Source organism: Diorhabda carinulata, chromosome 9 (genome assembly GCF_026250575.1).
Source record: "Diorhabda carinulata isolate Delta chromosome 9, icDioCari1.1, whole genome shotgun sequence".
Classification (NCBI taxonomy): domain Eukaryota; kingdom Metazoa; phylum Arthropoda; class Insecta; order Coleoptera; family Chrysomelidae; genus Diorhabda; species Diorhabda carinulata.
Window position 1 is genome coordinate 22,631,815 of NC_079468.1, and position 12,151 is coordinate 22,643,965.

At 34.1% G+C, this 12,151-nt stretch overlaps 1 protein-coding gene across 4 annotated transcripts in view; it reads right to left on the reverse strand.

The window, feature by feature from the left end:
• Positions 1-12,151, reverse strand: part of LOC130898210 (regulating synaptic membrane exocytosis protein 2) — a 68,844-nt gene that overhangs the window by 38,608 nt on the left and 18,085 nt on the right. For 3 of the 4 annotated variants that reach the window (XR_009059848.1, XM_057807315.1, XM_057807314.1), the window contains exons 6-9: positions 9,854-10,067; positions 8,775-8,948; positions 2,603-2,923; positions 416-662 (exon numbers count right to left, since the gene is read on the reverse strand). Coding sequence is in view for 3 of the 4 variants with exons in the window: in XM_057807315.1 (XP_057663298.1) it covers positions 416-662; positions 2,603-2,923; positions 8,775-8,948; positions 9,854-10,067 (956 nt within the window). In the remaining variant the exon portion in view is untranslated. The remainder of the gene's footprint in view (positions 1-415; positions 663-2,602; positions 2,924-8,774; positions 8,949-9,853; positions 10,068-12,151) is intronic. The other variant, XM_057807316.1, reaches the window with a different exon arrangement.

Consider the following 12,151-nt stretch of genomic DNA (forward strand, 5'->3'; position numbering starts at 1 on the left):
TTCGAATACTTATGTATCCATCGATGGGGACTGAAATTATGGTTAATAACAATATGAAAATATGTCTGGTCATCATCCTATGCAAGTAAACAAAAAGAAAAGGCAGGTACGATGTAGTGTTGAAGGCTGACGCAAGAACAAGTTTCATCCAGAATTGGCAAGTGGCAAGTCTAGGTGAACAGGAAGCATGAAAAAACTGACTACTTTGTAACACAAGCAGTCACAGACCATGGATGCTGTCGCAGGTACCTATATACCAAGCGGAGATCAGACCACTGTTCTAGATTGGAAGAAGTAAGAAAAAATAACGCCGAGTGTCCATTTACACAAATATTTTTTGCATTCAACTCACACGTCTAAAGTACAGAATGGAAAAATTTTGTTCCTAAACAACAACAACTTTGTATGTACTGACCTGGACCCCGTACTAGGTGGAGACAGATGTTCGCTAGGCGTCAAAACAATTTCTTCATGCGGACCTAAAGTCCTCCAGGTAGGCTGATCTTCCAAAGGCCACAACTCAACTATTGCTTCTCCTAAAAAATCATTAGCTCCATATCTAACGTAATCCCATACAGTTATTTCCAAAGCCCGTAGTCTAAGATCCGCCCTCCTCAATCCCGAGTATACGAATGTCTGATTCCACATAGGCTCCGTCGTTCCTGCAGTTGAATAGATCATCAACATTCAGAAGAAAGGAATTAAATTTGATTATGAGATCAGTTAAGTGCTTCATATCGATCAAACTATATGAAAATGTGGAATAAAATAATGAAGTGAAACATCGTCCCGTTGGAAAAAGAAGCGAAAAAATTTGGCACACAAGGTTTTCATATTTCTTTATACTGTGTTTGACGCCCCACATTTTTCTTGTTTTTGTTTGTTCCTTCATTTTCTTTATAGCAGAAATTGTCGCTGTCTATTTTCTCTTTTTTGTTTTTATTTTTACCATGAATTTCAAAGTAATTTCCTTTTAGCTCCATACATTCCTTTTAAGAATCGTCAAGCTCCTCAAAATAACCATTCTGGGAACAGAAAATAATCCGATGGGGCTAAATACGGCGAATATGGTGCATTCAAACTTCAATTCTCTAATTTTGGCCGTTGTAATAACGGATGTGTGAGCTGGTGCAACAACACTCTCTTCTTAGCCATACGCGGTCGTTTTTGCTTGATTTCTTCGATCAAACGTTGCAATAAGTTCGCCGTTGATAGTTTTCTCTGTTCCAATATAATCAAAATGAAAATTATCTCACGCGCATCCCAAAAAAACCGACATCATAACCTTGCCTACAGATGCAACAGTCTTTGTCTTCTTTAAAGCCGGTTCTACCTTTTCGGTCCATTGTTTTGATGTGATGGGCCCACGTTCCATCCATGGTTATGAAACATTCTGCTTTATTCCTGTAAAATATTGCGAAACACTCGATGAAAACATCTTCACGACGCTGTTTTTGTTCCATTATGAACTAAACGCGGCACCCATCCTACGCACAGTTTTCTCATGTCCAAATTTTCAGTTAATACTCAATGTTTCGTTTTGGAAATGCCTGCTATGTCTACCTACTCGCAAACTACTAGTCAACGATCATCCAGTTAACGCTTTTTAATTTTTATTCAACATTTCTGGAGTCGTCACCTCATTTGGTCGACCATTGTGCTGCTGGTCTTCTCAGGTCGTACGGTCTCGTTTAAACGGCTGCTTCAATATTGTGTTTACAATATTTTACAATACACGAAAAATGCGACTTCAATGAACCAACTGAGACTGATTAAAAGAAGTTCAGACACGTCTTAACAATTTACGACATGTTTAAATTGAAAAATCGAAATTTTCACATATGAAAATCGACATAACTTCGTATACACCCTCTGTAAATAGTTCATTCTGTTGTGGATTTGAAACATTCTTGTCGGGCTCATTTTTGTCCACTTAATAGTCATAAAAACAAATATACAGGGTATCCCGGACTTGATGCAAACATAAAATTTATGATTTAAGAGATATGTAGATTTTTAAATCGTTATAACGTTAGATACACGTTGTCCTTGCAAAAGTTTGTTGACCATTAGGCTTGAGCCCTCCCTGTCCTTCAGATAGTAGTGTACACATACATGGACATGGACGTAATCATCCATTAAAAATTCATAACGTTTGAATGTACAATTTAGAAAAAATACTCAAATAAAAGTTTAACTTCAACTTAAAAGTCTTATAACTCAGAAACTAGGGGTTGTATTGGAAAAAATTTTTCATATCAGAGCATTATTTTCATCTTATTTACTGCCTAATTTTTTGTATCAAGTCCCGGAATACCCTGTATATTTTTATTTCAACTCTATACACGTAGTTTAAAAAATGAATCTTTGCGTCAAGATTATTAAAAATGTCGTGTAAATATGTATGTACATCAATTCTGTTTATTGAAAATCAAGAAGTTTTCCCTTGATTATTTTCATTTTACTTTCTAAACTTATACTTAATCTAATTAGATTTCGTCTGTGAATAAATGTACAAAAAATATCAACGAATTAAAATATTATTAACAAAGCAAACTAAATAACGTTGAATTATAATTTTAGTTTGATAAATGACACTCACCCGCTAAAGTCCTCGTTCTCTTTTTACTTTTCTCCGATCGGTCCGGCAACAAAAACAACTTACAATAGGGATTTCTTGGTTGTTGAGGCGATCTAGGAGTTAGACCAGCGGCGCAGACGATGGTGACTAACAACTGCAACGCGGAGGGGTCGAACTCCACTCTAACTTGGATCCGACCCCCAATGCTCGGTGCCAGCGCCTGCCGAGATGTATCTTGGCTACGCTCCGGACTGCCGGGTGACGTCACCAGCACGTGGGGACGCTCGTATATTTCCGATTCAGGGTGCCACTGATGAAGGCCACCGACAGACGTCTGCTGACCTGATGGGTAGAATTTGGAGTGAAAAGTGTCTCCCTCTTGCGTGTGACGCATAGGAATTTTAGGATCATTGACGGGGTGGAAGGGTTAGTTCATAATATGGCCCACATTAATGATTATACGAGGTGCACACAAAAAAATTCTATCAGTTTAATAAATAATAGATACTGAATAAACTTTTTTTTACCTTCTTAACACATGTAAAAATCTAAAAAGTGAGGTTAAAAAAGTAAGGTTAGGATGAAAAAGCTCAAAGAAATCGAAATATAAACTTGATTCTAGATATATTATATCACTTTCTTCCAATTTCAAGATTTTCATTTTACATTACACAAATCGAAAAGTAAAATATCAGAAAAATGGGAAAAATCAAGATATTGGAGTAAATAAAGAGAAAAATGCCCAAAAAATTTGTTATTTTTCAATAAAACCCAAGGAAAGCGCTCCCGATGTTCCCCACTATAATTTTCGAAATTATCAGCAAATTTAGCTAGATCTTTACGGAAAGGATCAATTGATAAATACTTATATCTGCTACTAGAGTCTGAAAGTTTAAAATCATATTTTGAACCCACGTTTTCACGTAAATAGATCCAGAGAGATTTCCATCAACTTTAATAGACTGTAAGTCTGGATATTTCGATTAAAACCTTTAGTATGTACTACGCAAAAGTAGCAATCATTAAAATGATTCTTAGATCCATCCAGATCCATAGTCTCTTCCAGGATACTCTCCTTCATTTCACAACCGTATGGACTCAACACAGAATATACAAACTTTATGAAGAACCTAGGTTTCATCTTGTTTGTCGAATTTAGACCGCAAATATTCAACTGAAGTCATTTTCATATTTATACTTTCTTCGTGACGAATTCAATAGATAAAATAACAAAGTATTAACACTACAACTTATCCAGATTCAAGTTTAAGTTCTTCAATATTGTCAAATAACTATCTCAGCTGTTCTGCAGTGAAAAGTTACTGATGGAACCTGGACTAATACGTTAAAAAACAAATTCTCATTTCCCTGTTGGTGTAATAAAAAATCCCGGCTCTAAAGTCTCTAAAAAATGTCACGTGGAAGATCTATGGAGCTCCAGGACTTTACACCTGAAGGAATATGAAATAGAAAATGACTAAATGACTGAACACCAATGCCACATAAAAATAGCAAAATAGATCCAGAACAAACTCATATGACGAGCCATTCAGTCAGGATTCGTCTTTATCCTAGTGTCTAAAGAATATGGTGCAAATCTGGGCGTCTTATCATACTCAAAATGACACTTTTTGACACCCATTCTAATAACCAAGTTGCCGTATTCAGAGATTGGAGGTAAGCAGTTTACCTCCGCGCGTCAATCAGTGTAATTGTGTGTGGTACACAGTGTGTTCAGTATTAATATCACCAACAATTCCAGATGTTCCAACCTAGCATCATAGACGTGGAACTTTCATTACCAACTCTTCGCGACGTATAGTTTTTTTAAATGCTAGGCGATTTGTTTTTGATCACTCCTCGTACATAATGAAGATATTGAATTATTGGATAGCGTCGTTTATTACTCAAATATATTCAACAATTCATATTCGTACGATTAAGCAGTATGGGAATGTGTTCATACGCAGACAATTTAATTATTTGCTTGTCCTTAATACGAGAGAAATATTTGCAAATGGAGAAATCTCAATTTAATTACAAACTGACAATATCTATGACAGTAAAATAAAGTATGATTATTGCTTTTTACACTCTATAATAGATAATAGATTGTTATTGTTATTGGGGTTTAATTTACTTTACAAAATGTATGATTTCTGACTAATGCAACGTGCCTAACCGCAGATTGCGATAACGGCCGACGTGACGTATTTTGTTAATAATGACAGGATTGGGTCCGGGAAAATATATCAAATAAGAACTAGGCAGGGGAACTAATAATAAATGGAGTACATACAGACGTCGACATAAGTTTAGCAACAAATTTGCATTAAGAAAAAACCGTGCAGCGTCAAAATGAACTTACAAAAGAGATTCGAAAAGGGGTTACTCTGTTAGTCTTGATATAAATCTTGACCAATGCATTTACGGCAATTTACATGCATGGTCCTTGAGAAGGCCCACAGAAAGAAATCACTGATGATCAGGTAAATGACATGAGTGTTGGATCGTTGTCCATTTGCTCGCGTAAATCTTCGAGCATGTGACAATCAAAAAAGTACGAATCCACGAGACCTGACCACTCACACACTTCAGGCAGGTTTAATTCTTCTTCAATGAAGACATGAGGATTCCGGTCGTTCCAGACGCCAATTTAACGTACTACCGTCAGCTTGAAGGTTGCTCCATCCGAACACAAAATGGAACGCTGGAGCTGCGGATCGTTCCGGCTGAATGAGACGTTCTACTCGCAAAATTCCGGATGGTAAATTCGATAGTGCGTGCGTTTCAGTATTCGTCTTATTGGTTCGGCTGCTCAACTAACGCCAGCGCCGCCGTTTTCATATTTTCGTTAGTTGGGTCGTCTAGAACGCGACGCGTCGGCAACAGAGCCCGTATTTAAGAATTTCTGGTACGAATTGATGGATTGCGATTAATTGAGCACCGATCGGTCGATTTCAATCACGTTTGTGTTGAATTTGAAATATATTTTAGAAATTATGTAATGTACAAAATATTGAATATAAAGGCCATATTAAAAACAATGCATGTGTAAAATAAAAATCTATTCTAATAAATACGAGTCCGAACACATCACATACATACACAGTTGTTGCTCCCATTGAATGAAAAAGTGGATGAAAAATAACCTCAATTTTCTTATAAATCTATAAATTAATTTTTTAATATTTTTCTTTAATTAACAAATTAACAAAAATATGAAAGAATTATTATTTGACTAATAACAGCTATAAAGACCAGGGTAGAAGCCTTAAAAATGATAAGACGTGAAAAAAAAATTATGTTAGGATGAAATCCATTGGAAAAAGAGAAAAATATAATGAATGGAAAAAGGAAAATAATTTACGGGAGATATGAGGTCGGAAAGGGAAAGGGGGTGAGTTTTTAAGGGTACGGTGAGTACAAGTCTCGTGGAGTTTTAGGTAATAAGAAGATCCACAACTTTTGTATTCATACTTTGTTTACATAACCTCAAAATTTATGCGAAAAATTCGAAAAACCAAGTTTTAGGCTTTTTATTTTTATCTTTTTCAAAAAATCATTATTTTTTCATGAAATTTGATTAAAACTTACCTTTTTATGTCCCAAATACACCCTATTTTGATTCAATATCGAAAAGTCACCCTAATTTTCAAACTAAACTAACTCCTGTTAATTATATCGTCATCGTGATAGATTTTTCAAAAAAAAAAGCAAAAAAACTCGCGTCTGAATTTTTTTTTCAATCATTATGTACAATTTTTAGACATTTATCAAAATTTTATACTCTAATTACTTATGTTTATCAATTTTACATGGAATCTCACATTTTTCGTGTAATTAAAATGTAGAATTTGAATAAATAACTAAAAATTGAATATAATTATTTCGGGTCAGACTTTTTTCCATTTTTTCCCTTTTGTATGAAAATTTACTATGGTGATATTTGAAAGTAGATTTTTCAACGAACAAATATCTCACCGACTTTTTAAAAAAATTATGATATGATTGTGGCGACAGAAATTTCGATTGAAATTTTTTTAAAAAAAAAAAAACAAAAACAAAATCCAAAAAACAACAAAAGTTGTAGATCTTTGCTTTGCTATCTAACTTTTTTCCATAAGACTTGTAGTTTGGCCGGAAAACTACATAAACCGTTTTATTTTTTCATTAAAAACTCCCCCCTTTTTCCCTTCCCGACTACCAATCGCCGATAAATTATTTTTCCTTTTATTTTTATTATATTTTCCTCTTTTACCAATCAGTTTCATCCTACTATTATTTTTCTTAGTTCCGAAAATTATCGACACTGGTCTAAAATCAATGAAAAATACTAAAAATTCTAAAACTAATAAGAAAGTGCATATACACGAAACACGAAAGAAACAAAGAAATAAAAAGATTAGCTAATATTGTGTATTATGTTTATGTATAATAGTGTGTGTTAGGTGCTCGTAAAGTAGTAAACGGGAATGTTGATATCGTCAGAGTTTCAAAAATCTTTCTCAAACATTGAATACATCATTCCAACGACTTTGAGTTTAACGCAGAGCTCATTTATACCGAGTCTTTCCAATAAATCATTCTTAAAAATCAAAAGAAAATTTTGTGACACAAAACAGTCGTTTTGGTGACCTTTGGTTTTTTGTTTACTGTAGGGACTGTACAAAATGTGAAAAATGATTAGATGGTGAATGATTGATTTCCGAGATGAGTACAAACCAAGTACACGTCTTTACCTTTTTATCTTTGCCCGTAACGACTGCTTGAAGAATAATTCCATCAAAATATCTCGGGAATTACCACATTTCTTCTCATAATTCCAAAATGTGGTGTAGGGGTCTAAGGTACATGTTTTTTTTGGTAATATCTCCACGATCTATCTGCATTGCAATAGAAATCTATGTACGAATGAGTCGTTCTGACGAATTTAGTACCCATCGCCTATATTGTTTATTTATTTTAACCATCCTCAATATATTGTTTCAAAATAATGAAAAATGACTGAACAACATTTAAACATATCATTATAACCGAGTTCTATGTAAAAAGAATCAAAATTGTCCCAAATGGCATCACTCCCAGACGTTTTCTAATATCTCTGAATATTCCTATGAAGAAAAAGTTTGAATGGTGAATACTTCACGCTGATAAGCCCCAAGAAACTAAGATTTTGTTGAATTTTGTTGAATATGTTCTTCACCTGTTCATTTTTCGATACCTTTCCTTAATTTTGTTATACCTCCAACTTTTTCGTGGTCGACCTCGACTCCGTGATCCAAGTCAAGGTACTCAAAATTAACTGCCTACATCACTTGTTCATCTTTGATTACCGAACCATTTTTCGATGAAAATAATCCGAGGATTTAAAACTGGTGAATAGGGTGAATGAGGTAGCAATTCAAACTTTAATTCATTAATTTTGGCCATTGCAATAGCGGATGTGTGAGTTGGTGCATTGTCTCGATAAAACAAAACTTTCTTCTTAACCAATTTCTCCGTTTTTGCTTGATTTCCTCATGCATAACACTCACCGTTGATAATTTTTCCTTTTCCAAGATAGTCAATGAAAATTATCTCACGCGCAACCCAAAAAACTGACACCATGACCTTTCCTGCAGATGGAACAGTCTTTGTCTTCTTTGGAGCCGGTTCTCCATTGTTTTGATTGCTTTGTCTTCAGTAATATGTCAATATACCAAAAACTATTAAGAAATAATCGTTTGATTCAACGTAGATCCAAATACTTTTTAGCTCAAGTGGTCTAACGGAATTTGTTGGAGATGCTTTTTAACCCAAGACGTCATCTTTAGAGTTTATTTACCTCCTTTTGTCGAAGCTATTTCTTGTAGAAGCATTTTTCTAGATCAAAGAAATAACCTCGATGTTTTAGAATTTGTTAATGTTCCTTCTCAAATTCAACCTGTCGCTCTATGTAATTACCTCCAATTTAATTATAATTACACATGAAATACCAATAAAACCTTCATTGAAGTTTATACTTTGACACTTTTCTGACCTATTAAGCACAATATGACCGAAAATAACACAGCAAAGAAAGATGACTTGCTAACGTTCCATTTCCCAAGTTTCCGATGATATTCAACAATTGAAAACTACTATTATTGTTGGTTCTAATAAATATCTCTGATGATCCTAACATTCCCATCAACTACGTCATAAGGCATACCTCTCTGAGCCACTGACTGTCTCCAATTGGCTTGCGCAACCTTCCTGCTGCTCATACTCCTAGAAACTATCAATTCTACATTAGCTTCTTGTCTACTTTCCGCTATTATTTCAGCCACTTCATTAAACGTTTTCCCCTGCAACGATCTACCATTCCATTCGATGACCTCATCGCCTAAAATAGAAATTATATGAATACCTTTATATTCAAAATTGAGACACCAATTTTAGAGCTATGTATACTTTATACTCATCAGTTTTATTCTATTCGTTTAATCGTCAAATCAGAGATGTGTAACTGGGGGGTCGATGAGGAAAAGATCATAAAAGTTTTAAAACTGATCCACATGGACAAAAAGTGTGCATCAACTTCTGAAGCATAGAAAAATATAGATTAAGAATAAGTTAAAAGCATGTCATTAGGTAGTGTCAGCAATTTTTTGGCTGCTAAATATAAAGAGAAGAAAGAAGAAACCAGCGCATGTTCATCCTATTCTTTATCTACATCCCTAACAGAAAAGCTGGTTGTTACTTGATTCCCAGGTGATCCGAGGTGTGACTAGACGCATCACCGGCGGGCATAGTGTAACAGGCTCCTATAAAATCAAATGTTAATGCCACCGTTTAGTTGAGAACAGTCTCCGTGTCCGTGGCTGCTTTTTCCAGCCGAGTTGCTCAATTTCTGCAACGCCACTAGCCCCCGTAGTTCTATTTGATCAACTATTTGTGAAAGACATTAAAAATAGAATCGATTTCGTCAAGATAACAGTTCAAGATGAAGAGAAGAACATTGAAGAATTTACAGTAATGAGGAATTTCTTTTAGATATTTTTGAAAGTAGATAACTCTAAAAGAAACATCTTGGTGAGGAAAGCAAGCAACACTGATAAAAATCTCCACATCGAGAACCAGAGTGGTTAGAGTTAAAAGCAGACCATGTTGAAAGATAATAATAATTGTGGAAAGAAATGTTTTGTTCCTTTGGTATATTGGGACCATGTACCCAAAATAATATGCAGAGAATATAAAATTTAACTTCTAATTTAGAGAATAACCATAACAAATAATCATTACACTCACCGGGTCTAAGTTGTCCTTCCACATCAGCTATACTACCTTTCTTAACTTTTTCTATTATAGCTCCTGTTAGTCCGTTTTCTAATAATTTTCCACCAACAATTTTCAAACCTAATATGGTGGCACTAGAGCCGGACGTATCTCTAGAATTTCTTCTCAAAATCATGTGACCGATAATTTTAGTACCATCAGCAGAAACTTGCCAAGATAATGGATGCTATTTCAAGAAAAACAAATTATAGTACGTGAACGATTTACAAAAGGATGATATCTAAAGCAACAACGAAGCTATTTCATACAACGTTTTCTCAAAATTTTGGTGCTACAAGAAACTGTTGCTGGTTTTATTCAATATTGTATTAGTATCGATAAAAACGAACAGAATTAAAGACAGAAAATAATACAAAATGATTAGAAATAGAAATACAAAGAGTTTCATAAGTAAATGTATATATTAAAACATACAAAGGTAATGTCAAACAACCACCAACCACCAATGTCAACAAATTTGCTAACTGAACCTACCACAGAAAAGAACAAGGAACGGGAGAATGATCAATCAGAAAAAGTAACAATAAAATAAGTTAACGAAATTACAAATAAAGTAAGAAATGGAAAAGCGCCTGGTAAGATGAAGTGACCATAGAGTTGTTGAAGTATGGAGGAAGCTAACTTGAAAAAATGATACCAAAACAACGGGAAATCAGACAAATTATCACTATACACGAGAAAAATGGTGCAGCTCCTATAAGTAGATTTCACTAGCTGATAACTCATGAGGATCAAATATACATAGAGTTGATCGATTTTCAACAGACCTTTGACTCAATTGAAAGAATCAATTTATTGCTTGAACTAAAAGATCAAAGTGTAGATCCAAAACTTACGAATATTAATCAAGATGTTTACGCCTAATGGAGAATCTGATTAGGTCGTGATTCACAAAGGAGTAAGACAAGACTCAACATTAGAATATATAATGAGGAAAATTCATAAAGAGAATTTTAGGTCGAGTGGTGGACAAATGATAGCTTACAGAGGGAAAACGGAATTAATGGAAACAAAACAAAAATAACGAAATTTGGAAAACAATGTCAAGAGGGAAAGGTGAAAGTGTTTAGGATCTCTGTGTTATGATCAATAATAGGAGTACTGAAATTATTAATACTAATTATTCACAAAACGAACGAAGATTAATAAAGATAACGAGAAATGAAGCATAATAATTGAGGAGAACAAAAAGAAACAATAATGGAACCAGTAAAAGTTAGTGAAGAGTAATATAGGATAAAAATGAACCGAGAAATAACTAACGAACTCAGTTCATCGAATTAAGTGGTTGGAGCATTCAATATGATGTAATGGGTGGTGGATAAAGAGGATAAAGCTGCAGTAGTCGACAACATAGGGAAATTCAGAAACGTCAATGAGGAGTTAGGCGTAACTTCCGATTAAGTGTATAAAGCAGTCGAAAATATTTGTTTTGACGGCTATGTGATTTTACAAAGTGTTGTCCAAGAAAGACAAAATAATTAAGTCGTTTAAAAATATGTAGTTTCACTCGGAAACGCCAAGGAAAACCTACCAGAAAAAGTGATTGTTTGTTAATGACCCGACTTGATGTTGTTAGAGCAGTTCAAACAGAAGAATAAACAAAAAGAAAATTGCTAAGAGGAAATGGAAGAAATAGCAGAAAGCGAAAGCCAAATGTTTACAACAGAAGATACAGATAAAAAAACGGACAGATTATGACAGACGAGGAAATAATCAAGGCAGCATTGAGTACAGAAGAAGAAGAAGCAGAAGAAGTTGAGGACGAAAAAAACGAAGTTCCTGCTGAAAGAATCGTTAGAGAAGAATATAAAGTTTGATTTTGTCATTTATGGTCAATGCAGGACAATTTCAACATTTATGGTAATTTCTGGAAAAAACTATTGATGATTTCGTTATTGCCATTTTAGAATGAAAGTTTTTATATAATTGTAATAATGATATAAAGTTTTTTCGCCTGAAATGTATCTCCGAATTATATGAAACAAAAAAACGTTTATTATGTGCAATTTTCATACAAACATTAAGTTTCTTTGGAGCACCATATTTTAAGAAACAAATTATTTCTATCTAAAACAGCGAAAGCAACTTGGAGCTTATCCAGCAAACAAAATAATCAAAAAAGAAAAAATATTAACGTTTTTGGTAAGCTTCAGTTTATAAAGAACAGAATAGTTTTATTTAGTTCAAGAAGTGCTTTAAGTTCGCAATAATGTTCATTCAAATGTATTTGTTATAACTGCAATTGAA